The 27,905-nt window shown below is 46.9% G+C and overlaps 1 protein-coding gene across 1 annotated transcript in view; it reads left to right on the forward strand.

Moving 5' to 3' along the window:
* LOC142495218 (uncharacterized protein C3orf20-like) overlaps positions 1–27,905 on the forward strand; it is an 82,209-nt gene that overhangs the window by 10,305 nt on the left and 43,999 nt on the right. The window contains exons 2-11 of the mRNA XM_075600395.1: positions 111–179; positions 261–364; positions 1,332–1,903; positions 5,827–5,901; positions 6,921–7,020; positions 17,638–17,862; positions 18,404–18,547; positions 19,383–19,503; positions 20,060–20,191; positions 20,467–20,577. Coding sequence (XP_075456510.1) covers positions 132–179; positions 261–364; positions 1,332–1,903; positions 5,827–5,901; positions 6,921–7,020; positions 17,638–17,862; positions 18,404–18,547; positions 19,383–19,503; positions 20,060–20,191; positions 20,467–20,577 — 1,632 coding nt within the window. The 5' untranslated portion in view covers positions 111–131. The remainder of the gene's footprint in view (positions 1–110; positions 180–260; positions 365–1,331; positions 1,904–5,826; positions 5,902–6,920; positions 7,021–17,637; positions 17,863–18,403; positions 18,548–19,382; positions 19,504–20,059; positions 20,192–20,466; positions 20,578–27,905) is intronic.

Raw genomic sequence — 27,905 nt, forward strand, 5'->3', positions numbered from 1 at the left:
AGTTATTACTAACTGTATTAGTGCATCAGGCACCTCTGACTCTCAACGGTTTTAAAAAAAAGTTGTCTTTATATTCTGTAAATAATATTTATTTTTTTGTAATCTCTCAGAGTGCCACTAATATAAGAAATATGTCTTCCGTGATGCTGAGGACAGGACCCTTGTACTTCCATGATCAGGTACGTCTCATGTGTCTCATCGTCCTTTGTCCATCCCTCCAGTGCGCCCACAGCCATAACCTAAACTATCTTTTGATTTAGCTGAAAACTAAAACCATTAAGCGGGCAAAGAAACTACCCGAGGAATTACCTTCTGATATGAAATACCTGAACATTAACCCACGTCTTGCAAATTTTATTAACAGGTAAGAGATCCGGTTGGGATTTGCTAGTGATCAGCGTTGTCATACTTCGTACACCCTGAAGAGGATCAGTAAATAGTAATAGAGTGAAGTGATGCTTTCGGTCCCAGCCCTGTTTCTGCAAACTAGACGTCACGTACGATTGCTGCGAGTTTGGATTTGTGTTCACGCTTTAGACCAGGAGTGGCGAACTCCAGTCCTGAAGGGCCACCAACAGGTCAGGGTTTAAGGATATCCCTGCTTCAGCACAAGTGGCTGTCTTTGACCGAGCCACTGATTGAGTCACCTGTGCAGGGATAGCTTGAAAATCTGGCCTGTTGGTGGCCCTTGAGGACTGGAGTTGCCCACCCCTGCTTTACACAATGCTTACAAGTGATCCTGAAATGTAATTTACAGTAGATTAAAGCAGTAGCATTGATCCTTGGATCAATAATTTCCAGGGGTTTCCAGGAGTAGAACTGTGCTATTTTCTGGGACCCCACTGATTCTTTAGATACCTCTGAATGTAAAGCATTGCAGTTCCCTCCCTGGGGAAACAAAATCGTGGTTCAAATTTCCTGCATCACATGGGCCAATAAGGAGCAGCAACATCAACCGTTGCGGCTTCCTATTGGCCTGCGTGAAGCGGGGGCATTTAAATACCCGGAAGTACCAGTGCTACCTTCACAGGTATGTATGTATCTTGGGAACCAGAGGATCCCCAGAGCTGAAGTTAGCGCAGTTCAACTCCGGGTTAATAGAGGAGGGGGTGCTGAAGAGGGAATTGTTGCTTTAACCTTAAACAATGCAACTTCACCAAGATTAAAAAAAAGAAAGGCTGTATGGGCTTATTCCTTTAGTTTTACTCATAAAACAACTGTGTGTGTGTGTTAAATTAAACATAACTACTAAGAAATAATTGTCTTCTCCCTCACCATCTTTATAGCTAAATCATATCATTTTGTTTCATCCACTTATCTTTTTTAATCAGCCTCAACAAAAATAATAAAAAGGGGGCAGCGGCTCATGTGGAAATAAAGCAAGAGACATTACCCAAGGAGGACACGGTGCGAAAAGAAAAATATCCAGTGTTGCCTGAAATCTTTGGCTCCAATCTGTCAAAAAGCAACGTGGACAATCCTAACCCTAAAACCAGCCATACCTTGGCTGACGAAGAGCAATTCATGAACCCATTTGAGGAGTATAAATACGCTGCCCCAAGCTTGTTGTACGAGCTTGGGAAGCTCTTGCATTTCTTCTCCCAGTACGAGATCATCTTGCCTCAGGGAGTGGTCAATGTGCTCAACTACAGCTGGATGGAGCTCATCAAAGGCACGGTGTACACCAAGAGAAATTGGCAATCACTGGCTTACAAGAGGGTGAGAACTAGCACAAGCTTAGCCCCTGAAGAATGCGACAGCAAACTGACTGGGCCAGGAACCGTTCATGAAAATGTGGAAAGTATAAAGAATAATAAAAACACGGCAAGTGCTACAGTGGCAGAGAGTGGGAAAGAGAAGTGGGTTCAAGAGACAGCGCAAAACAAGCCAACAGGACACAAATGTGAGTAAAAACGAGTGACAGGCAAGCTAGTACTGTAACGTTTCAGGCACATCTGTCTGTAAAGGATCAGACAGAAGATGCATTTCTTGGAACTCATTCGAAAAAAAATTGATGATATTTCCATGTCACACAACTATTGTGTGCTTCATTTTGTTGTCTATGTTGCAGAAATCTGGAGATATCTTATTGTAAATGTCAGGCTTTTAATTAGGGTTGCCAAGTGTCCAGTATTTAACTGAACTGTCCTGTATTTGGACACTCTGTCCAGTAAAAAAAAATAGAGGTAATACTGAACATGTATGTGTCCAGTATTACCTCCCTGGACATAGTGACCTGGCTTGGGGGGCCGCGGGATTTCCCCGTACAGGGAGAGAGCATGGTTGCTGCTAGGGGGCTGGGCAGCTTCCTCCATCCTGATTGGCTGCTGCTGGGTAATGCAGCCAATCAGGAGGAAGTGTCAGGAGCCTGGGGGTGGAGCCAAGAAGAGGAGGAAACAGCGTTGAGCAGAAAGAGGTTTCACTATAGTTCAGTATCTTTGGAGAAGCCACCTGGCAACACTAGGCTTTTTGGTAAAGAGCAGCTGCCTTTTTCTGCCACTCACAGGTTATAACCAAGGCTAGCACTGCTTCGGGTTTGACCCGGAGACTCCGGATTTTGGGCACTTACCTCCGGCCTACAGGTTTAGCCTGTCGATCTCCAGGTGGCGGCGGCGTCTCGGGCATGTTCCGGCATTCTCCTGCAATTCCTCCTCCAACTGCAGTGAACATGGCTGTGCGGCATCAAATGATGCCGCTTTGCCATGACAACGGAACGCAATGTGACATCATGACGCTACGCTGCGTCACGTTCCCATGGCAATGTGACACCACATAGCTTCATGACGTCACGTATCGTCCTGTTGTCATGGCAACGCGGCATCATTTGACGCCACGCAGCCATGTTCACTGCAGTTGGAGGGGGAGCTGCAGCAGGATGTCGGGAAACGCCGCCACACGTAAGGGAATTTTTTCCTCCGGGTTGGCCCTCAGTAGAAGGTGGCAACCCTGGTTATAACACCGGATAAATGTTTGTGTTTGTTATTATTAGTGAAGAGAAAGGAAAAATCAGTTAATACAGAGTGTTTTTCCTTGACCCTTGGGCTGGATTCAGGCGAGTGGGCGAGGCGGTTGCAAGGCTGTAGACTAATGGGAGCCAGGAACTTTTGTAGTACAAATGTCATTTATTTGTGTCCCCAGCACAGGGACCGATGATACACTTATTGACAACACTGCAGTGTATGTTTACATCAGACTCAGATGAATATGGTTCTTCCATTAGTGCCCACTCAACACATAAACGGAGGTACATTCACCTAGTTTCTCTATTTAGATGTGGGACCCGGCTCCCTTCTCTTTGGTTTAGAACACCTCTCCTCATTATCTCAGTAATATAACAGGTCCTGTATACGTAACCCAACACCTTTGGCCTTTATGGTAACTTCCACTTCAACCTGAGAGGAACGTCCAAGCAGTGCCGTGGTTAGAGCCGATCCGCCGGCATCCAGGAATCCTCGTTACTGAGGCCCAATGTCACCCGCCGTTTCATACATAGCAACTTATACTGGACTCCCTCAGTCTTCTCTAGGGATCCTAACTAACAAGGTTGCTATCCCTATCTATAACATAATAAAGTAGGGGAGCCTGGTCTATACTATTACTGTAAGAACATGGGTGTCTTCTCTCCCCGAGGCTCCTCTCCTCTTGTTTTCCTGGAACCTGACTTTCTAGAATATTCCCTTTTCTTTAAATAACCTTGTGTGACGTCTGGATTCCCATAGCAACCCAGGGTAATAACCCTTTAGGAGGGGGATTACAGGTGGATGATCTAGCTTTGTTCATTTGACTTTAGGAGGTAGATGTACGAATCAAGCATACCTTGAGAGAGATGTTAAAAAACAGGACTAAATCAGTTTTGCTAGGATCATTTTATTCCAAAAGGCACCCACACATAAATCATTCTGATAATACATAGAGTGCATCAGGGCCAGCTCTGTTCAACCTTGGGCCATGTCCACAATGATTGCGTGCGCTTGAGCTCTGTGCGATGTGAACATGTATTAGTGCGCACGCGCGCGCGCACACGTGAGCGTTCAACAGAGAGCAGCTTGAGGAGACATGTCCACTCCCCCCGAAACGACCCTGACACGTCCCCATCCCCCCCCCCCCAGCGTGCAAGAGCAAATTTTTACAATAAAGCACAAACGTTCCCAGCACTCAAAAGAATGGAACAGAGAATAAAGGGATATGCCAAAATCAAGTTTAATTATACACTTATGATGCACACAATAGGTCAGATAAAGACCAGGGGAGATTTAAAAAAAAGGCTAGGACAGGGACAAGCACAGGGGAGGGGAAGGGAAAGGAGGGAGAAAGAGGGGGAAAAACACGGGAATATAAAAGTGCAGGGCAAGGGGGCGCAACGTAACGTTTCGGGGTATAAACCCCTTCAACTGGCCCATTCCCAGGTAGACCGCAGTCACCTGGTACTTTCCTCAACCCTGTACCAGAGTCCCTGAGGTACACAGTGATAAACAAATACTGAAACTCTAGGATGAATGTCAAAGGGCTATATAGCACAAGTCACAGGAAAAAACCCTGAGGTACACATTAGTGGACCAAAACTGGGTTACACAGCTACACAGACTGTGGAGCACAGACCTCACACAAGGAAGCTAAGTGTATGGCAAGGGAGTATAACTGGCAAAGCAGGATACTACAGGGTTAATGACCCGCTGAAACAAACTTAAAGTCCAGCAAGTACAGGGACAGTCCAACAGTAAATGAAGCTGGAACAACGAACTCCTCTAGCTGCAAACAGCCCAGCAATTTTGGCATATCTCTTTATTCTCTGTTCCATTCTTTTGAGTGCTGGGAACGTTTGTGCTTTATTGTCTATTTGAGAGGAAATAGGGTCCTCTCTGTTCCCGTTTGCACCTATTAATATTATTTTTTCATAATCAGTCATTGTGTGTGCTGTCTTTCATTTTTTTGTTAGCAAATTTTTACAGGCCCGGAATAGCCCCAGATACATCAGCGCGTGACGTCAAGGCGCTCGAGCGCGCGCGTGCAATCATACTGGACGCAGCCTTATACACCATACAATCCTGCTGCCATTGCCAATGGGAACACACAGGAACTGACTCCCTATTTTACAGATAAATAAGGAACTCCTCCTAGTGTTAATTAAATGACCAGGGATTGTGCTAGAATATTGTCTGGAGCACCATGCTTTTTTTGGCAACATCTCTTTGATTGTTTATTGTAGTTGATATAAAGTCATGTTTCTTTACTTTGGGTTCCTGCGCCTTTTTTCCCCTACATATATGTATAAAAACCTTGACATTGAAGCAGTAATCCTCCCTACTCATTCTTTTGTATCAATATTTACAATTTTACAAACATTTACATTTTTTAGTAGATGGGAACTAATGGTCCTCATGGGCCGAACGTGCTATTAGCAGCTGACTACCAAGATACTTATCGGTGAAGTAACAGGGTTTACATCTTCCTCCAGGGGAAACAAAATGGCTGACAAATCCCTGGCCAATAGGAAGCTGCAATATAATCGGTTGCGCTTCCTATTGGATGGCGAATTAAATCTCCTTTAAAAACCAGGGGGTCCTCCCAGCTGAAAATAGCCCAGTTCAGCTCTAGAGGACCCCCCGGTTACAATCCTTTTTAAAAAAGGGCAGCTTGATAGGGAAAAACTGCTGCTTTAATCTATGACAGGTACAAAAGTTGGACCAAAAATCTACATTTAACTTTCAACACTCATATAGCAGTGGGAAGTAAACCTCTATTAGTATCATTGTATATTCATCATACTGTATTATAATGTTGTAAGAAAAATAAAATGATTTCTTCTTTGTTTGATACTTTGTCTAGCTACACAAGGCTTTGCATCCAATTTACCAGTCACCATCAGCTTCTCCATGTCGTCTAGAGCATGTGAGGATAAAGGTAAGGAGATCAGTCTCTCCATCCTACGGCAGAGGAAAGGCCCTGCGGAAATGCACCCTCATGATACTTTATCCTTGCCCAGCATTAGAATGGGGTGACCTAGTTTGGCCATCGTGGATATGGCCAGAAATATATGAGCCAAGTAGAAATGTAAGCAAAGTAGATTGGTTTTGGTCTCTTTGGGTGGCCAAATTTCAACTAGCATGATGACAAGGCCCCTAATTTAATAGTTATTTAGACAAATTATGATGAGACTGAAAGCCACCTAATCATTCACAAGAAAATGAAGGGTTATACTTAAATATTTGCCACTTTATAATGAGTAGAACTGGCACTGGTTTTCCATAAATAAGGGGTTCAGGGACAATTATGAAACGTGCATGTTAGTAGGGTATGAAGAAAATAGCATTTAAAAGTCTCCAACAATTTTGATTACAAAAGCAAAGATAGCTACGGGTTACCCAACAAGAACCTGCAATATTATCTCCCAAAAAGGCTAAGTAAGGCCGGCTCCGGCGGACATACTGTTTCCACTAGATGAAAATCCTTTTCAGGGAGATTTATATGCTGTTTTCTAGGGGGTCCCCAGAGCTATGAGTATTGCAGTTTAGCTCAGAGGGAGCTTCGGTTTAGATAAGGGTAACAATAAGAAATACTTCAGACAATTTATGCTGCATAGACTGCTGCTTTAAATCAGCTGTGGCATGGTTAACTCATTTCCCTTACAACTTGGCTCTCATTTACAATGTAGTAAAGCTAAAATACATATACCTACACAGCACGTGGTGCAAAAGCAAGACCCATCAGTGTAAATGAGTGTAATTTATATGTTGATGCTAGCGGGGACATGCTCTACATGACTCTCTTGAATCACAAAGCACCAGTCTTGGAGCTTGATACAGAACCGATTGGCCTATTCCCAATTATAATGAGAGCCACACACCCTATAAATATGTTTCAGTCCAATATAAGCCGCCGTGTTTTTGTATTTAACCAGTTTCCATTTGTCTATGATTAAGGTTGGATTTCTGAACAACAGGGCTCTAAATCTGAAGACTTGGAGTGGAAGGTCCTGTATGCCTGGGCAGTGGAGAGGCTGCAACTAGCCCAGATACAAATGTAATGAGTATATCATATCGTAGCACGTTACAGCTCTGTTAGATACAGTATGTGTCCCATGGCAATCCATTGCAAAGGGTCAATATACTAAATGACCAATCGGTCAGACAACTAGAGTTGTCTGATCTATATATAAAGTTGTTGAACTACATGGGTTAGCAGATTTGCTCTTGGTTTTTCCATGCACACTCGAGTTAAAGCGCATGTAATTGGTCCCTTCAACTGAAAACAGAATATGCTGCAATAATATGTCCGTGTTAAATACAGGCAGATTAACTAAATCCCCAATTTTGTTTGTGCAATCACCAGTGAACATTGATGGCATGAGTAAAACTTACTGCTCAGCCTAGTAAATAGCATTTGTGGGGGTCTCTAGGGGGGATTCACAAAGCTCCAATCGGCGTTACCTGCTATTGAAGTCAAAAGCCGTTCAAGCCAAACAAGCTCACATTTCCATTATCAGAGCTTTGTATCAAGGTAGAGGTGCTTTGGAAAATTAAGGTTCGAACCGTATTGCCGATTGCTCCTAGATTCCCAGCAGCCCAGGTCTTCTTCTTTTTTGAGCTAGTCATAATTGACAATAAACAGATACAACATTTTTGGAGAAGGAAACAGGAACAGCTCAGCTGTCGAGGTGCATAGAAATGCCAAACCCTGCTTTGGTCACCAAGGATCTGGCATTTTAATATGCTTCTTCAAACATAAGATTATTTTGCCTTTAAATTTGGTTTGCTTCATGACCGGTCTTTTTTGCATTCGAATATATATATATATATATATATATATATATATATATATATATATATATATATATATATATATATATATATCTTATACTATATTAGTGAAAGCACTGTATGTTTGCCTGCCTGGATGTCCGGTGTCCCTAGCGGCAATCTCATTGGTCCCTTGGGCCGCCCGCCCCCGCACACCTCTCATTGGCCTCACACACTCACACCACCCCCTTGGCCCGCCCCCCACACCTCTCATTGGCCTCACACACTCACACCACCCCCTTGGCCCGCCCCTGAGGCGGAGTGACGGGCCAAAGGTCCACAAAAAAAAAAAAAAAAAAAAAACACACACACACACACACACACACACACACACACACACACACACACACACACACACACACACACACACACACACACACACACACACACACACACACACACACACACACACACACACACACACACACACACATATTCCCACCCCCCCAAGTTCACACACACCTCACCCCCCCCCCAAGCTTACCCCCCCCCAAGCTCACACCCCCCCCCCCCCCAAGCTCACACCCCCCCCCCCCCAAGCTCACACCCCGGCGCCGCTACAGTCAGCGGGGGAGCGGAGCGAGCGCCCGGGACACACGCGGGGGAGCGGCCACAACACGCTGCCTCCCGCCTCACATCCACGTGGGAGCGGCCGGATGGGTGAGGCAGCATACCCACGGGCCTCGCCGCACGCTCCTCGGCACCGGCTCACCTCTCCCACCCCCCTCACAGCAAAGACCAGCCTACCCGGCGCCGCCTGCAACGCTCCTCGGCACCGCCGCCTCACCTCGAGCCGGAGGGCAGCGGGGGGGCTCCCGCCCTGCAGGAGGCCTCACCTCGAGCCGGAGGGCAGCGGGGGGGCTCCCGCCCTGCAGGAGGCCTCACCTCGAGCCGGTGGGCAGCGGGGGGGCTCCCGCCCTGCAGGAGGCCTCACCTCGAGCCGGAGGCAGCGGGGGGGGGGGCTCCCGCCCTGCAGGAGGCCTCACCTCGAGCCGGAGGCAGCGGGGGGGGGGCTCCCGCCCCGCCCTGCAGGAGGCCTCACCTCGAGCCGGGGGGCTGCGGGGGGGCTCCCGCCCTGCAGGAGGCCTCACCTCGAGCCGGAGGGCAGCGGGGGGGCTCCCGCCCTGCAGGAGGCCTCACCTCGAGCCGGAGGCCAGCGGGGGGGCTCCCGCCCTGCAGGAGGCCTCACCTCGAGCCGGAGGGCAGCGGGGGGGCTCCCGCCCTGCAGGAGGCCTCACCTCGAGCCGGAGGCCAGCGGGGGGGCTCCCGCCCTGCAGGAGGCCTCACCTCGAGCCGGAGGGCAGCGGGGGGGCTCCCGCCCTGCAGGAGGCCTCACCTCGAGCCGGAGGCAGCGGGGGGGCTCCCGCCCTGCAGGAGGCCTCACCTCGAGCCGGAGGGCAGTGGGGGGGCTCCCGCCCTGCCGGGGGGGCTCCCGCCCTGCAGGAGGCCTCACCTCGAGGAACATGCTGCCGACTGCAAGGTAAGCAGCTCTCCCCCCACACCCCCCCATTCCTTCATTGCCAGCCTCAACCCTCCATACACACACACACACTATATATATATATATATATATATATATATACATACACATACACAGAGACACACACACACAGAGACCACACACACACACACATGTAGGCGCACACACACACATGTAGGCACACACACACACACACACACATGTAGGCACACACACACGTCCACAGACACACACATGTAGACACACACACACATGTAGACAGACACACACACACACGTAGACAGACACACACGCACACACACACACACCTATACAGACACACGTATACACACACACACGTATACACACAGGCACACGTAGACACACGTAGACACAAAGAAACACGTAGACACACAGACACACGTAGACACACAGACACACGTAGACACACAGACACACGTAGACACACAGACACACCTATACACACAGACACACACCTATACACACACACACACACACCTATACACACACACACACACGTATACACACAGACACACACGTATACACACAGACACACACGTATACACACACACACACGTATACACACAGACACACACGTATACACACAGACACACACGTTTACACACACACACACACACACACACACACACACACACACGTAGACACACACACACGTACAAACACACACGTACAAACACACACGTAGACACACGTGTACACACACACACGTAGACACACACACAGACGTAGACACACACACACACACGTATACACACACACACACACACGTAGACACACACGTAGACACACACACACGTATACACACGCACGTAGACACACACACATGTACACGTAGACACACACACACATGTACACGTAGACACGTACACACACACACACACGTATACTCACACACATGTACACGTACACACACACATGGAGACATACACACACACATGGAGACATACACACACGCACATGTACACACACACACACGTACACACACACACACACACATGTATACATACACATAATGTATACACACACACATGTATACACACACACATGTATACACACACACACATGTATACACACATGTATACACACACACACACACACACACATACACACGTGTATACACACACAAATGTACACACACACATGTATACACACACACACATACTATGTATACACACAAACATGTATACACACGTGTATACACACGTGTATACACGTGTATATACACATGTGTATACACACACATGGAGACATACACACACGCACATGTACACATACTGTATACACACACACATGTATACACACACACACACACACGTATACACACACACAAACATGTATACACACACACAAACATGTATACACACACACAAATGTATACACACACAAATGTACACACACACAAATGTACACACACACACACATGTACACACACACACACACATACTTATGTATACACACAAACATGTATAGACACACACAAACATGTATACACATGTGTATACACATGTGTATACACACATGTGTATACACACACGTACACATGTATACACACACACACACAATATATACATACACACAATGTCTACACACACATGTGTATACACGTCTATACACACATGTGTATACACACACATGTGTATACACACACGTATACACACACACACGTACACACACACACACACGTACACATGTATACACACACACACACACATACAATGTATACACACAAACATGTATACACACACACAAACATGTATACACACACGTGTATACACACACACACGTGTGTATACACACACACGTATACACACACACACTATCCCCAGCAAAACCACATCAGCACACCGCTATCCCATGCCCCCCCAGCACACTGGCATTCTCGGCTCCCCGCCATTCCCAGCCCCCATCAACACCATCAGCACCCACACATCGGCACCTTTGCACCACCCACATCCGCACCCCCACATCCGCACCCCCACATCAGCACCAAACCCTCCAAAATCAGCACACCGATACAATCACCATCAGTACAGCCACAGCAGCACTACCACCGCACATGGGCCGCGTTGACCACTCCTCACCCAAATGCCACACCCACACCACAAACATCCCGGGCAACGCCGGGGCTCTCAGCTAGTATATATATATATATATATAATTTATTTTTTTCCCAATTATTATTAGTGTCTCATATGCAGATTATTTTCCTATGTTTTTTTTCTGCCAACAACTGAAATGGAAGTACTGAGATAAAGTAAAATGTGTCGTTTTACTGCACCACTGCACACCCAGGGATTTGGCGCACGCAAGCAGTGTACACTATAAAGAGGTTACAAGAAGATGTTTAGGCCCATATTTACTAAACAGTCTTCTGCCATATGACACCTTCTCCGATGGAAACCCGTTGACTTCACTGGGCTGTAAGAAGGGCCGCTTTAAGCCACTGGTGGGCCCTGGGCAAAGTATAAACTAGTAGGCCCTTGAGCCTTAACCCTGAAATGGAAAAATAATTCAACTAATAAATGTCCGGCCTGGGGGTGCAGTTATAGACCTGGGAGGGAGGTAGTTATGGGTCTGGGGGATAGTTATGGACCTAGATGGGTTGGTATTGTCCTGAGGGGGGGAGAAAGAGATATGGGCCTGATGTTCATGGTATATGCCTGGGAGGAGAGCAGGGAGGACTACAACATCTACCGCCCCCCTAAAGCCCCTCTACAATCCTTGACTGATATCACCCAATTCCTTGCCTCCATTTCCTCTCTGAATGAGAAGAGTGAGCTGCTAGTTCTTGGGGATTTCAACTTCAATTGGCTTGACCCTAAAAACCACAAAATCCAGATACAACTCAAGTCACTTAACCTATCGCAACTCATTTCCCAACCGACACGAATAAACCTGAAGTCGCATAACCATTCCTTGCTAGACTGGATTCTCTCCTCAAACCCCAGCAGAATCCAATCCTCTGGCATCCTTCCTGACATTTTCAGTGACCATGCAATAGTGTACTGTGTAAGGAAAATTAAACCGCCCCATTCAAGCCCCAAAGTTCTCCTCACTAGAACATTTAAAAACTTTAACCCACAACAGTTTCTGGATGACCTTACCAACTGCCCATGGCACAGAATCGATTTAATCCCCGACCCTGACTCTGCGCTCGACTATTTCCAATCCGAGTTCTTAAAACTCTGCGATACCCATGCTCCACTACGCAAAATAAGGGTACGGGGGGCCCACCTTCCATGGGTTACACCTGACCTTATAGCACTCTACCAGTTCAGGGATGCCTTGTGGAAAAGCTACAAAGTAACTGGCACTACCAAGGATCTCAATCACTACAGATGCCTGCGGAACGTGTGCACAAGGCAAACAAGGCATGCAAAAGCACAATATTACTCTGACAATCTCCTCCAGAATACATCAAACCCAGCTAATTTCTGGAAGGTTATCAACAATATATTCCAGCCTCCTAACCATCAACAACCAAGTAATATCACTAAGGGGGATATTACTCTGACAAACCCCACTGACATTGCAAATGCATTCAATGATTACTTTGTGGGGTGTGCCACTAACTTATTAGCGAAACGCAGCACAAACCCCAAACCTGAATCTCATCCTGGGAGTACCCCTATAGTCCCACCCCCTCCCAACACTGCCCACAATTTTCAATTTAGCCCAGTATCTGAAGAGGAGATTACACAAGCGCTCCTCAAACTAAAACTAAGCAGCCAATGTGGACCCGACTTACTACAATCTAGGTTCCTACGACTTGGTGCCCCAGCCATTGCCAAACCAATTGCGTCCATAGTCAACTCTATCCTGTCTGCAGGCCATATCCCTAAGACCTGGAAAACTGCCAGAGTTGTCCCAATCTTCAAAAGTGGGGACAAAAACACTGTCTCAAACTACAGGCCAATCTCACTTCTCCCAATTCTATCCAAAGTTATGGAAAAATGTGTCCACTCCCAATTAAGCGATTTCTACACCAAGACAAATTTCCCTAGCCAATTCCAGTCTGGGTTTCGTCCCAAATACTCCACCGTAACTACCCTGCTAAAAGTTTGCAATGAAATCCAGTGTGGAATGGAACGGGGACAACTCACTGGTGCAGTATTCCTAGATTTTGCAAAGGCTTTTGACACAGTTGATCATGCTATCCTGCTTAACAAACTCCAGAGCTCTGGAATAGGGAAACATGCTTTAAACTGGTTTCAGTCCTACCTATCAGGAAGATCCCAACATGTGTCCATCTCAGGCTCTAACTCCAACCCCCTGGATATCACTTGTGGTGTCCCGCAAGGCTCTGTTCTGGGGCCCCTACTCTTCTCAGTGTTCATTAATGATCTTCCCACAGCTTGTAAGGAAGCCTCAATACACATGTATGCAGATGACACAATCCTGTATGCACACAGCCATAGCCTCTCTGACCTTCAACACATACTTCAGTCTGACTTTTTGAGACTCGAAAACTGGATTTCCCAAAACAAACTGTTTTTAAACACTGACAAGACTGTAACAATGGTATTTGGGACCAAGACTAAATTTGTAAAGCTTCCAGTGACTGAGCTCCTGATTAGAACCAACGCTAAAACCACCCTAACACCTGTCACTAGTTTTAAATACCTGGGCTTATGGTTTGACTCCCACTTAACATTCGGGATGCACATTGATACCCTGACAACCAAGACCTATGCCAAACTAGGGGTACTTTACAGGAACAAATCCTCCCTAAGTCTCCTGGTCAGAAAGCGTATTGCACAGCAGATGCTAATGCCAATTATTGACTATGGAGACATAGTATATGGCTCGGCTCCTCAAACCCACCTTAGCAAACTTGACACCCTCTACAATTCAATTTGTCGTTTTGTTCTCCAATGCAACTACAACACACATCACTGCGAAATGCTCAAAGAACTAGATTGGTCATCACTAGAGTCTAGGCGCAAAGTTCACCTTTCCTGTCTCACCCTCAAATACTTTCTGGGCAAGCTACCCAGCTACCTGAACAAGCTCCTCACCCCTACCACATGCAGTACCTATCACCTGAGATCAGACTCCAAAAGACTATTCATGGTCCCAAGACTCAACAAAGTATCCGGACTTTCCTCCTTCTCCTTCCGTGCACCCCAAAACTGGAACAACCTACCAGAGACTCTCATATCCACCACCAGCTTAAGTTCTTTCAAATCTAAGGCTGTCTCACACTTTAATCTGGTCTGTAACTGTTTCATACGCTCATAATATATATTTTCTTTAACTGTGCATGCAATGTCTTGTATATAAATGTATACCTTGTTCATTTATGTAACTGTATTTGTAACCATGTATTATTTGTTTTACTCTGTGCCCAGGACACACTTGAAAACGAGAGGTAACTCTCAATGTATTACTTCCTGGTAAAATATTTTATAAATAAATAAATAAACAGGGGAGAGGGGGGGGGGGAGCCAGAGTGTACCTACCTGTAGCCTTGGAAGATGGAGGGAGCCTGTGGAGGGGCCTGCCAGAAGGGGCCCACAGAGAAGCCTGTCAGAGGGGACCTCCCTTCCACCAGCATCCAGAAGTTCCCTTCTGCGAGTTACCTCAGAGGATACCCTCCAGCAGGCTCCCTTTCACAGGCTCCTCAGTAAGGGGACCTAGGCCTCTTGACTCACAGGGTCTGGGACTGCAATCTATCTCCCCCTCAGCGGCCTTGGGTGGACCACAGATGGCAGGGGGCCCTGGGCCACTATCCCTTTTGGATAAAAGACCCCTGGCTGTAAGTAGTCTTCTAATGCCTTAAGATGTCTTATGACAGAAGACTGTTTAATAAATATAGCCCCTAATACAGTGGCCAGTTACTATAATGCAAAATCCAATATATTAGGTACTGAAGGCACTGTTTTTCTTGACTCAATAAACAATGACAATTATTTTGCTCTCTTTAAACAATATAGGGGCCTATTCTATAAGCCTTCATAAAAAAGAATCGCTGGGCCGTATACGCCGCCAGTTTTTGGAGCGTTGCTATCACGGTATCAGAAAGCCTTGATTACCTGTGATAGCAAAATTCCCAAACAGGGCGAGTAGCCGGAGACGTGATGATCGCCTCTCTCAAAAGGGCTTACCCAGTGATTTGTTCCAGGTGCAGAGAGAGCTGAACAGAGAGAGCCGCCTCTCCCTGCGCATATCTCGCCAGCGATCGCAAGATTTGAATATACATTTTAATACTGGTGTAGATGAGCAGGGGGTCTCCGGAGAATAACAGCATTGATTTCAGGTCCTGGGACCCCCTGCTTCCCGAGATACAGGCCCCGTTATGGGGCACCGGTATGTCCTATGCATTTAAATGTCTCGCGTCACGTGACCGTGGGAATAAAATGCATTGGAGATATCGGCATCTCGGGAAGCAGGGGGTCCCCGGACCGGAAATCAACGCGGTTCTGCTCCGGAGACCCCCTGCTCATCTACACTAGTATTAAAATGTATATTAAAACAGCTTCATTACCTTAGCGGCTAGCCGCTAAGGCAATGTAGGGGTTAAAACCTTGATAGCCTGTTTCTTGGGGTGGATGAAGGGGGCAGTAGTCCCAGGGTGAGTCCTTAGGCCTGCCTGGAAGGTTGTGGGAGGAGTTAACCCATGTTTGTGATTGCCCATTGACTACTAATGTATTAATCTGTGCCCAGGGTACAGATAAATACAGTGACAGGCAATGCATTTTTTGGCAAATGCTTATTTTCAATTGCTTGTTATTTTTTCTATTTCTGTTTATTGTTTAGATTAAATTATTTGGAATTTGGATGGCTTGTTTTTAGTACATTTTAGGATTGGTTAGCGTTTTAAATTAATTAATTGTTTTGTTGGCTAGTGCTTTTATTTATTTATTTAATTGATTGGTTGGCTAGTGGTTTTATTTCTTGAATAGTTTGCTTGGATAGGTGTTTATTTAATTGTATTGTTATGTTTTGGAATAACATAATTTTAATTATTTAGCTGTTTTGGTGATAGATAAAAAAAATGAAGGTGCACTATTAGGTTTTTTAATTATTTTATTGTTGGGGTGTTTAGGTGCTTATGTATTTATTTTATTCTTGTGTATTTTGGGCCAGAATGATTTTGATTAGGTTGACCATTGAGTGCTATAGTGGCTTATCATGCCCATATTATATGGGTATGATGAATCACTGTGCCAATCAATGGGTAGAGCAGCGGCGCGCAAACTGGGGGGTGCAAGATATTTTGGGGGGGGAGGTGCGGGCAGATGCAGAGGTCCCGCACTCTCCCCTCAGGCATTTAAATTAAATGCCGGGGAACCGTGCGAGACCTCTGCGACCTCTACTTACCGAAGTTCACCCGGCTCCAGGACGCATTACCATGGACGCCGCGGGGGCATGTGACGTCACGGTTGCCACGGTAACGTGACGTCAAATGACACCGCAACATGGGGCACAGCAAAAAAAGTTTGCGCGCTCCTGGGGTAGAGGGTGAGTATAGTGTGCCCGGGGTGGTTGGTTAGGCCTCCCGCGTGAGCAGCAGGGGAGGGTGGGTAGAATGAATTACTATAGCGGTTATTAATCGCTATGGTGATTAAGGGGTTAGGGGCCATTAGATTGTATTTTTTCATGTACTCTTGCTGGCAACAGAGGACATGGACCTGCAGTAAGCTGACGAGGACGCCCTTCATGATGGCAGGGGTAAGTATAAAGTTTTATTTACTTTATTTATGCTGGCTGGCTAATGTTTGATTTTATAATGGGCAAATGAGCTATTATCCATATGTGGATAATAGTTATTTTGCCCATTACTGTATGTGTTGGGGGCAGGGGGGTTGGGGCTAGAGGAGGTGGGTAGTAGGGCTGTTGTGTGTATTTTTTTTTATTGTGGGTAGAGGGATTGGGAAAAGGGGAAGTAGCCCCAAGGGTAGATGTTTAGGCCTACCTGGTGGTAGCGGGAGGGGTTAACCCCTTAATTACCTTTTGGGGAGAAACTCGCCATTCTAGAGCCGCAATTAGCCTCGATAAACTAATTGAGGCTACTAGAAGTTTGAGAACCTGCCGATAAGTGGCTTATCGCCGCTCACACGGCTGATTCATGCCCTTAATCGCCCACTTATCGAGGCTTACAGAATAGCAGTAGGCATTTTGTCCGGAAGGGCCACGATAAGTGGGTTAGCGAGGCTTATAGAATAGGAGCCATAGAGTTGAACAGTAATAGCACAATTAAAACTACTTGCAAGGTTTAGTGAAGGTGGCCATAAGTGTATTAGGCATTGAATGTCTAATGTACTATCTTGTCTCTAATGATTTTGATTTAAAGGCACATCCCAGTCTCTTCTTATCTTGAATTCCCATTTTTAACAGAAATAAGCAGGTGTCGGTATTGAAGGAGAAAGGATTCTGCAAGCCAGTTATCCTTCGGCATTATGACAGCACCAAAAAAGAAGCCCGAATGAACCCAAGGAAGACCTGTAAGATCCACTCATTTGTGCTGCTGAATGGAAAACCACACATCCCCGAGATCCAGAGAGAAAATGCATCATTGCGGAAACTCCATTATAGCCTGATTGATGGCTCCTCAATGATTTAGTATCCTTCGGATATAAATAATATATTTTGCAGTCACCATTACCGTTCTGTATCAGAAAGCTATTGTGTGCTGTGACTATGCAGTAACATTTTAGAGAGAGAGAATGAAACAGCGAGAGAAAGGAAGAGGGAATGTGTATGCTGAAATGGCTCTTATAGTGAGACGTAATAACAAGGCATTAACTTGCATTCAAGGGAGTGGTAGTTGCTGCACTTAACTGTGCGTTACCACCCATCTCACTATACTGAGTAGGCGAGAACACAGATAGAGATTTGTAATGGGATATTGGGTTAGACCTTGCCTCAGTTCAAGAAAAAAAAAAATCTCGGCCTAGTAAAGGTTTACTGAGAAATAATTTTGCTGACACTAACATTTAATGATCCCATTGGCTATAAATGTATGTAAATCCCATCCTGCAATAACTCCTTTTGTTCATACGGTGTTCTCTCAGATGAAATTAAAACGTGGATTACAATTCAGACTATTACTTTATTCATTTTTATGAAAGATTTTCAAAGATTTCCTTAACGAAGAATTTATTTATCCGTCGGGACATCTGGCTGTATGTCAGAGCCACTCTGGCCTCCAGTGTGGGGGTGTCTATACCAACATCTTTTCTCCAGAGCAGGTCATGCTGGGCACCTTCTCTCCATTTGGACATGGCAGTATTTGCTTTCCTGACAGGTAAGTACTAGCACAGGGGTGGCCAACTCCAGTCCTCAAGGGCCACCAACAGATCAGGTTTTAAGGATATCCCTGCTTCAGCACAGGTGGCTCAATCAAACACTGAGTCAAAGATTGAGCCACCTGTGCTGAAGCAGGGATATCCTTAAAAACGGACCTGTTAGTGGCCCTTGAGGCTGGAGTTGGCCACTCCTGTGCAAGGGTAATAAGGTCCTTAAACTGCATTTAACAATAGGATATACATGGGGATTACTATCGGATTGCAAATATGCCTTAACATTTTCTTGTGCTGACTGAGTCGATAGTTAACATTTCTATCCTACGGGCACCCAAGTCAGACATTATATTCTATACATACTGTATGTTATTATATTGCATTAACATGTTTAAGCAAAGTACAGCACAGTAGGCGTGCATTTTGCTGGTAAAAACACTGTTTATTTTAAGTTATCCAAGCTGCTCTATGCAAGCAGATCGTGCCCCTCCTTCGTAAAATGTAGCCACTGCTAAAACTGGGGAGCGAGAAGCACAGCGCCAGGAGCAAGACTATGGGCCATATTTACTAAACAGTGCTAAGACATACGGCACCTAACGGCCGAATCACAAGACAATTTAATAACTGGGACATAACTTGACTCATTACTTGGAAAGACTCCTTAGAGCACATACAGGGACTGAGCACTATTTCACTCTGGACTGTATTTTATAACTCACCAGTGATCACTTTGACTATAGAATCACTGCAGGATTAGGAAATAGTTATTTATTGTATCTTCTGCAATATTTCTCCTCTGTCCTTTTGATGTTTTACTAATTGCTTGTGTTGTTGTTACAGTAACATTTTCGCACTGCTGTTTAATCAGGAAGGAGGGGTGATGACGGATAAGGAAGGAGATACAATCAAAGAATGGAATTGGCCTCAGAAGGGAAAATTGACTGACCCAATTACTTTACAGGTGATGTTACTAATTAAAGATAAGAAAATGTACCTTAAACGGAGGAAAAAATCCACATAACATTACAGTAGATTTACAGAAAAGAAATACAATTTTGAGACGTATGATTTGATTGCCTATTCGACAACAGAATGGTATTTACTAAAGCAAATTAGAAGTGGAGGTGGAAAGTGAAAGTCACATCTAGATTCTGGATTAGAGAAAGTCTTCAGGTTGAAATTCATGCTTCGGGTTTTGCATTGTATCATAAATGTCTTTGCAATGATGTTCAGACCTATTCTAATTTATCTACATTACTTTAAATAGTAAGTTATTTGAGTTCTTCTGTTCATTTACTTTAAACTGAATTAACTTCTTATTGTGTTTTTTATTTTTTGCGATGCTACATTATGTACTGTTATAAATAGAAAAAGACAACAAAGATCTTTAAAAACATAGAAAATAAGGTCTTTTTTGGCATAACACCGCTTAGTAAATATGGGCCTCCGTTTACTTGGCAGATGGAAACACTAATGAATTGTAATCAATATGTAATGACTAATCCCCTTTTCTTTAGGTTAATGAGTACCTCTCCGTTAGAATTGGAGGGCAATTTGCTGTTAGCTTGATGTATAAATGGCAGCATGAGAGTGTACGCTTGTCTCTCTCACCTCTCCTCGATGTAGTTCCTCCACACCTTGAAGACCTGGTAGGTTAAGATATTACATGCATTCAATCTTAGATACTAAGCCAGGGGTGGCCAACTCCAGTCCGCAAGGGCCACCCCTGGGTCAGGATTTCAGGACATCCTTGGTTTAGCACAGGTGGCTCATCAACGACTGAGCCACTTGTGCCGCAGCAGGGGTATCCTGAAAACGTGACCTGTTGGTGGCCCTTGAGGACTTGAGTTGGCCACCCCAACACTAAGCCCATAGAAACAGGTGGCCAATAGCACTCACTTGACTTTCTGGTGTTATTTTTTAGGGCCTACTTGTGACTAGTGAAAGTTTTTCCTCTAGAACAGCCAGAGAACTCTCCAAAGCAATAAGAAAAAAGGCAAAGGAGAAAGATACAAAGAAGAGTCCAAAGAAAACTGTAAGCAAAATAACTAAACCTTTGTATTATGTTCCTCAGTGACTCACCAAGAGGGAGGCTTTTTCTGTATATATTACTAACATCGAATTTCCATATCATATTTGGTGGAATGCAACCTGAACATCACCTTACACAGCTGATAACAGTATGTAAGAGTTGGCTCCACCTACAGAAAGGAGAGAGATTTAGAGAGAGATTTAGATTTAGGGCAACACCAAGACATTTTATTTCCTACCATGAGGAGATAATGACCAACCATCCTACTTATCAGGGAAACTTCCTGATATTTAGCTGGAAGTGTCATTTTTCCACAGTCCCATCACCCCACTGCTAGTCAACTGAAGATAAGGAGTTTCTCCCAGATCTCCCTGTGGTAGGAGTTTTTATGGTGTCTACTAGCAAGTAAGACAACGAAGGCCTTTTAAAGGAAGTGTAAACTGAAGGCCTGGTTTCTCTGAAGAATAAATATTAACTCCATCAATTAATAATTTAGTCCGTGTTGTGGTCCATACAAACTGTTCACCAGAGAAGTGCTTCTACAAACAAAATACTAGCTCTAAAATAAAATCTGTCCGTGCTTTGCTGGACCCCGACCAAGTGAACATCATATTATTTATCATACCTTTTTGGTGACTGGCTTGTGCCGATGTTGGACAGAGTAATATGGTTCCCAGTAACTGGACTTCCTTTGCGTTGCCAGTGCACGGTCGAAGTCTTCTCTCAGTTCCAAGGTGGTTTAAACCAAAACCATGTGTATTTTATGTTAACGAATTAAGCATTCACTAAAATAAAAAGTATAAAGATGTAAGCCTGATTATTAACAAGGAGGCTTAAGTAATTTCCTTACCATTGCCATTGTGTCATGTATTTTAAAATAATAATATATTGAACTTGTACTCCCCCAGTCCTCTGTAATAGGGGAAAAACACGCCCTGTATATGTAACGGTGTTTCTGCCCCGGCCTGACCCACCCAATCTCACATTGGCCCCTGTGGTCTAACCGGACCCCATTACAGTGTGAATATGCCTGATGGTGCACCTGCTGGCTACAGGACTCCTGAGTCTCCCGCATGATGGTGTGTGGGGAGAACCCGTCAGACAGGCAGCTGAGGTAGTGTGCTGAGTCTCACCTAGTTCCAGTGCAGCGCCTCCACCTCACCAGGGTCCCTGCGTCCGCAAAGGGATGATCCTGGCGAGGAACTCCTCCGTGGTGCTCCTCTCTGTACACTCATTCCAGATAGATACACGAGAGGGTTTCTGGCTGAACTCATCTTTATTGACACGGCAGGGCAACTGCCCTCCACAAGGAGTATCTTCAGCCACTCATCTCGCCAGTGCTCCCTTTAGTTAGGTATGTCACCTAGATCAGGGATTCACTTATTCCCGCAGGAATCACTGTCCTGTGCCAGGTCCCTGGACACAGCCTCCCATGGAGTTACTATAACATAACTGACACTCTAATAGAACTTTAACTCCTTCCTCAGCTCTGACAAGAGCTGGAACTCCTTCCTCAGCAGAACAACTACTAACTTCCCAGCAACTTTCCAGCAACTAACTTTAGAACACAGTGCTGTGCCTTATGTAAGCTTCTGAGGCTGACACACCTCTGACATCACTAACCATGGAGTCAGAGCATGTGACCAGTCCCAGCCATACACAGAGCACCCCACCAGGGTGTGAGGGAAAACCTCCATGATTACTGCTGGCATGCCCACACTTACCAGGCCTTACTGCCAGCAGGAGAGATGACTGTAGGCATTTTACATGACCGCTACATTCTCCCCCTGGTGAATCCCATCGTCCTCGCTGGGACCTAAATTTAGATACCTCTTGCCAGGAAGCACTGCAACACAAAACATAATTAACATCACACAAATTTTCTTATAATGCAGTACAAATGAATACAGTACATATCTCCATCATAAACATTACAGATACATCCTAACATAGATGTATAACAACCAGGATTACTCCCTTATGGAGTATCCATTAGTGGTACTACCATACCCTCTTACGGTGGTTTGCGCACAGCATGGTCCACGGGGCTTAAAGCAGCAATGCTGTAACCCTCTGTGCGACACTTCTCATGTAACCCGCCAGGATCCCAATCTTTCTCCCCTGATCCTGCCTCCTCATCAGTGCCATATCCCCTATCCTCACCAGTGGAACCCATTTTAAACTCAATTTCTCCTTCCATGAGGGTTTCAGGGACATACAGGTACTCCAACCTGTGGGGCGCTTTGTACTTAGCTATAATAGCCCTCTCGGCCCGGCTGCTCCTAGTCAGCTCTGCGTTCCCTGCCCTCCCTGGCAACACCCATGACAGGGGCTCGTCTGTGTCCACGGGGTCAGATAATATCCCAGGCCCCCGCTCTAGTGAGTCCCCCTCCTCTGTATTCCCCCAGGAGCATACCCCGGAAGTCCCGGCAGAACGGGGCCTGGACCACCTCTCGTGTTTCGGGGCCTCACCAGAAGGTATATCCTCCTCTTCCGGCACCCACCGGGACTTAGATACCTGTCCCAATTGTCCTCCTTCCCTTGAGCCCTCCCCGGAATCAAAACTGCTCAGTCTTTCCCCAGTCCGGTTCTCACCAACCCCCAAAGATCCTTCCGACACCCCCTAACTGGATGATGATCCCCGGGAACAGGTGACTGGGACAGGGGCATTAGCTAGGGCGTGGGGTTGGGCATAGGGACAGGGAATGGGCACCCGCGGGGTTCCGACCCGCTCTCTGCCTTCGGATAGTCCCGTATCATTGTGCGGACGTGCCGCTGGTTGGGCCTCACCCGTCTCAGCTCTCCTCGCAGCCTGCCAGCTCTGTGTTGACACAGGTGATCGGGAAGCACTGCCCGATCGCCGAGGCGTTGTGGTTCTCTCTCTGGTCGTTCCGCTACCTCCGCCGGAAGTGACGTCATCACCGGAACCGGATACTCCGCCATCTTGCGATGGATCCCCAAGCGGGATCTCTTCCTCCACAACGACATCCGCCGCCGGAAGTGATGGGTCTGCTCTCCGCTCCGCTCGGGCCTGGGCTAGGCCTTCCTCCGCCGTTGCCACCACCGGCGCCTGGGAAGGGTAAGGAGGTATCTCACCGCTCCGTCGGCTCGGGATGGAATCCTCTCCTCCTTCCGCGCTGCAAGTCACCACGGCCGTGGGACTCCGCCTCTCGGGTTGATTCTGCACCGACGACACGAGACTCTGCTCCGCCGCGACACAGGTAAGTGCCGGTTCTTTTTCCGCACCGCTGTAGTGGTCCGCCGGTAGGCGCATCACCACCGTCGTTAGGGTCGCTTGTTCCTCTTCCGAGGAGCCGAACTCCGACTCTGGGAGTGGCACTCCCGCAGGGGACCGACGGTGAGGTTCCGGGTTCTCAGCGCGGTTGTAGACCCCTCTCTCTTCAGGCTCCGTTCTGATCATTAGGAGCGATCCCCATTCTCCGGGATCAACTGGTTCGGTGCAGGCCGCACGCGGGGCTTCAGCCGTCAGCATGGCTGTGTCCGCTCCCGCCTTGACTACCAGGGAGCCTCCTGGCAATAAATAGGGATATACCCCAATGTCCATCTCGCTCTTTGTTGTGCTGGTTACGGGAGACACTTTGCACAATGGTCTCTCCTGTTCACCAGCTCGCAACTGTGGGACAGGAAGCTCACACCCAGCTCCTCCCTCAGACAACTCGATCACAAAAGTACACCTCCACCTCAGTGGCCTTAATACAATCCTGGTGGGCGCGGTCTGCGTTTTCGCGCCAGTTTCCTCCTCAGAGCTGGAGTCTTTTCCCGCGGCTAGTTCCCGCCTTCTCCTTGCAGCAGCTTGTTGTGCAAGGTACCCTTCTTTTTTGTAAATCACCTCCGCGGCCGGAACTACTTTTTGTAGTGGCGCCGTCTGGATATCAGTCCCTGGGCCCAGTGGGTGCATTCCCACAGGCCATAGTTGAAAGTCACTCCCCCTGGTAGAAATCAGGGGAGGGTCCCATAGACTAAGCGGTTGACTCAGCACAGGGGCTGAATTAGTCACTGTCCATCCCGGCGCAGCCATAGCTTTCGCGCCATGCCCCCCATCAGGGCGGGGCTCTGCTGTTCGCGCCATTCCCGGCCAGCTCTGTGCAAGTCCTGCAGCAGCCATTTTTTCTGCGCCTGGCCCATGCGGTTTCCCTAGCAAGCGGGAACCGCCATTTTGGTTGGTTTTGGCGCCCAAAAAGTCCATTCGTTCGCTCTCCTCACGGGGTTCTCCCCCAATTATTGCAATGTCCTCACACTCTTCAAAGGTGGCCCCTCGCTGTCCCAGGCAGGATAAAAATGGGGCAGCCACGGCCTTCGCTCCGCTCCAGAGCAGCCTGGTCAATGACAACTCGGCGACAGTCTGCTCTTCAGTGGGTTGCACGCCACGGGTGCCCTCCCCATCAGCCTCTGTCCGCCATTTTACGTTCTCCGCGCCACGCGGCTCCTCCACTCTCTCGTAACAGTTGTCGTACATGAGGCTCCACTCTGCGGGGCAGCCACCACACCGGTACAATAAAGATTAGCTCAGATGCACCACCACATGTGTACCTTTTCTAGGTGTGACTCAGTGTTGCACTACCTCAGGCTAGGCTCACTCTCTCAGTGTCTGCTGTGACTCCTTTCTCCCAGTCTGTGCTCCCTACGGTGAGTGTCTGGAATGGCTAGGTACTCTGGCTGGCTCTGCCATGCAGTACTTGGGGCGTCTACCTGTCTTGGTCAGCCTAGCGCAGACCCTCTCCAGGACTCCTGACCAAGTTAACAGGCTGTCCCTTCTGGCATCCTACCAACTAGCACTGCCTCAAGGTGACTCGGTCAGCTATAGCCCGCTCCAGACCCCTCACTCCCTTCAGGCCCCTAGGTTGTCCCTGCGAACTGACAATATCCCGTCAGCCCCCTGACCACCCCTAGGTCCGTCCCTACGCAGCACAAAGTGGCAGCAGACACTCTCCCTGTTTCCCAGTGACCTAGCTAAAAGCCTGTCCTGTTGACGGATCTGATCTCAACAGCGCCTCCAAATGTAACGGTGTTTCTGCCCCGGCCTGACCCACCCAATCTCACATTGGCCCCTGTGGTCTAACCGGACCCCATTACAGTGTGAATATGCCTGATGGTGCACCTGCTGGCTACAGGACTCCTGAGTCTCCCGCATGATGGTGTGTGGGGAGAACCCGTCAGACAGGCAGCTGAGGTAGTGTGCTGAGTCTCACCTAGTTCCAGTGCAGCGCCTCCACCTCACCAGGGTCCCTGCGTCCGCAAAGGGATGATCCTGGCGAGGAACTCCTCCGTGGTGCTCCTCTCTGTACACTCATTCCAGATAGATACACGAGAGGGTTTCTGGCTGAACTCATCTTTATTGACACGGCAGGGCAACTGCCCTCCACAAGGAGTATCTTCAGCCACTCATCTCGCCAGTGCTCCCTTTAGTTAGGTATGTCACCTAGATCAGGGATTCACTTATTCCCGCAGGAATCACTGTCCTGTGCCAGGTCCCTGGACACAGCCTCCCATGGAGTTACTATAACATAACTGACACTCTAATAGAACTTTAACTCCTTCCTCAGCTCTGACAAGAGCTGGAACTCCTTCCTCAGCAGAACAACTACTAACTTCCCAGCAACTTTCCAGCAACTAACTTTAGAACACAGTGCTGTGCCTTATGTAAGCTTCTGAGGCTGACACACCTCTGACATCACTAACCATGGAGTCAGAGCATGTGACCAGTCCCAGCCATACACAGAGCACCCCACCAGGGTGTGAGGGAAAACCTCCATGATTACTGCTGGCATGCCCACACTTACCAGGCCTTACTGCCAGCAGGAGAGATGACTGTAGGCATTTTACATGACCGCTACATATATAAGGTGCTAGGTCCTTGGAACCACACCGCTGGATACTTGTAACTCTAAACATATCTCAGATGATCAGCACTCCAACAAAGCTTAAGTAAAGAGAAAAAATAGTACGTGTTCTTTTTGATCTCAAATAAGCAGCTTCTTTAATATACCAAAAGTTCTCAGCAGCAATACAAAAATATTTAAAAAAAATGCTCAAGTGAGTTAGTCAGCACACATTCTGTAACACAGGGGTGGCCAGCGCCAGTTCCCAAGGGTTACCAACAGGTCTGGTTTTGAGGATATTCCTGCTTCAGCACAGTGGCTCAATCAGTGGCTCAGACGTTAACTGAGTCACTGATTGAGCCCCCTGTGCTGAAGCAGGGATATCTTTAAAACCTGACTTGTTGGTGGCCCTTGAGGACTGGAGTTGGCCACTCCTTATATAATATAATGCAGGGCAACGTTTCAAGGCCCCCTGGCCCCTTCAGGTTTAACTGTGGCGTACATCACATAATGACAAGGGACCAAACTTGGAAATGACTCTAGTGCTGGTTACCCATCCCCAGCTCGATCATGAAATGCGAGAGTTCAAACGCAGAGGAAAACCATGCACATCAGCTTCATTTGTGAGGCCAGTTATGTGAGCAGAGGTATAATGAGCCGGCATTTAGAGAGAGCCAGGGTTTCCTGGCATCTACAGTGTTATCTGTTGGTTGTAAGCAGTTGAAGGTGGGTGCAGTCCCACCTTCTCCCCCTGCCCCCCCCCCCCCCACACCCCAATGTAGCCCATTTTAAATTTGAGCTTAATTTCAAGCACAATACTAACCTTAGGTTTTATTTTTTTCCTAACGGTTTTTGATTGTATTTTTATTTAAAATGGCCCCACGCCTGCAGTAGAGCATCCACATGGCAACTTCTGCTGTTTATACTCACTGTGTCCACTCTTGCAGGCAGCACAGAGCTGTTTTCCATGTAGAAAACAAAGGATCTTATCAGCATTTGTTTGAGCCACCTGTACTGAAGCTGGGATATCCTGAAAACCTGACCTGTTGGTGGCCCTTGAGGACTGAATTTGCCCACCCCTGCCGTAGAGCAGGGGGCCATTAACCCTTCAGAAGTCACAAACTGTAATGCAGCCCACTGCACCCCCTCACATAACCTCCCTCCTGATCAATGCTTCCTTGTTTCCATGGTATATAACATTACTGCTCCATGCTCATGGTTATACATTTTTAATGCAGGTCATTGTCACTAATTGAATAGTTGTCCCAGAGCCTAAACAATTCACATCTGTTACCCACGATAGATAATACAGAAACACAGAAGGAAGTACAACTTTTCCTCCAGACATTCTTTAGTGTTCCGTCTTGCCATTAAAAATCAACAAACACATTGACAGAACTTCATGTAACGAGCTGAAACAGCGGCTGTCCTGGGGAAATCATACACTAGACGGATTTCAAAAAATGGCATTTTAGGTCAATAAAATTATTG

Source organism: Ascaphus truei, chromosome 5 (genome assembly GCF_040206685.1).
Source record: "Ascaphus truei isolate aAscTru1 chromosome 5, aAscTru1.hap1, whole genome shotgun sequence".
NCBI classification, from domain to species: Eukaryota; Metazoa; Chordata; class Amphibia; order Anura; family Ascaphidae; genus Ascaphus; species Ascaphus truei.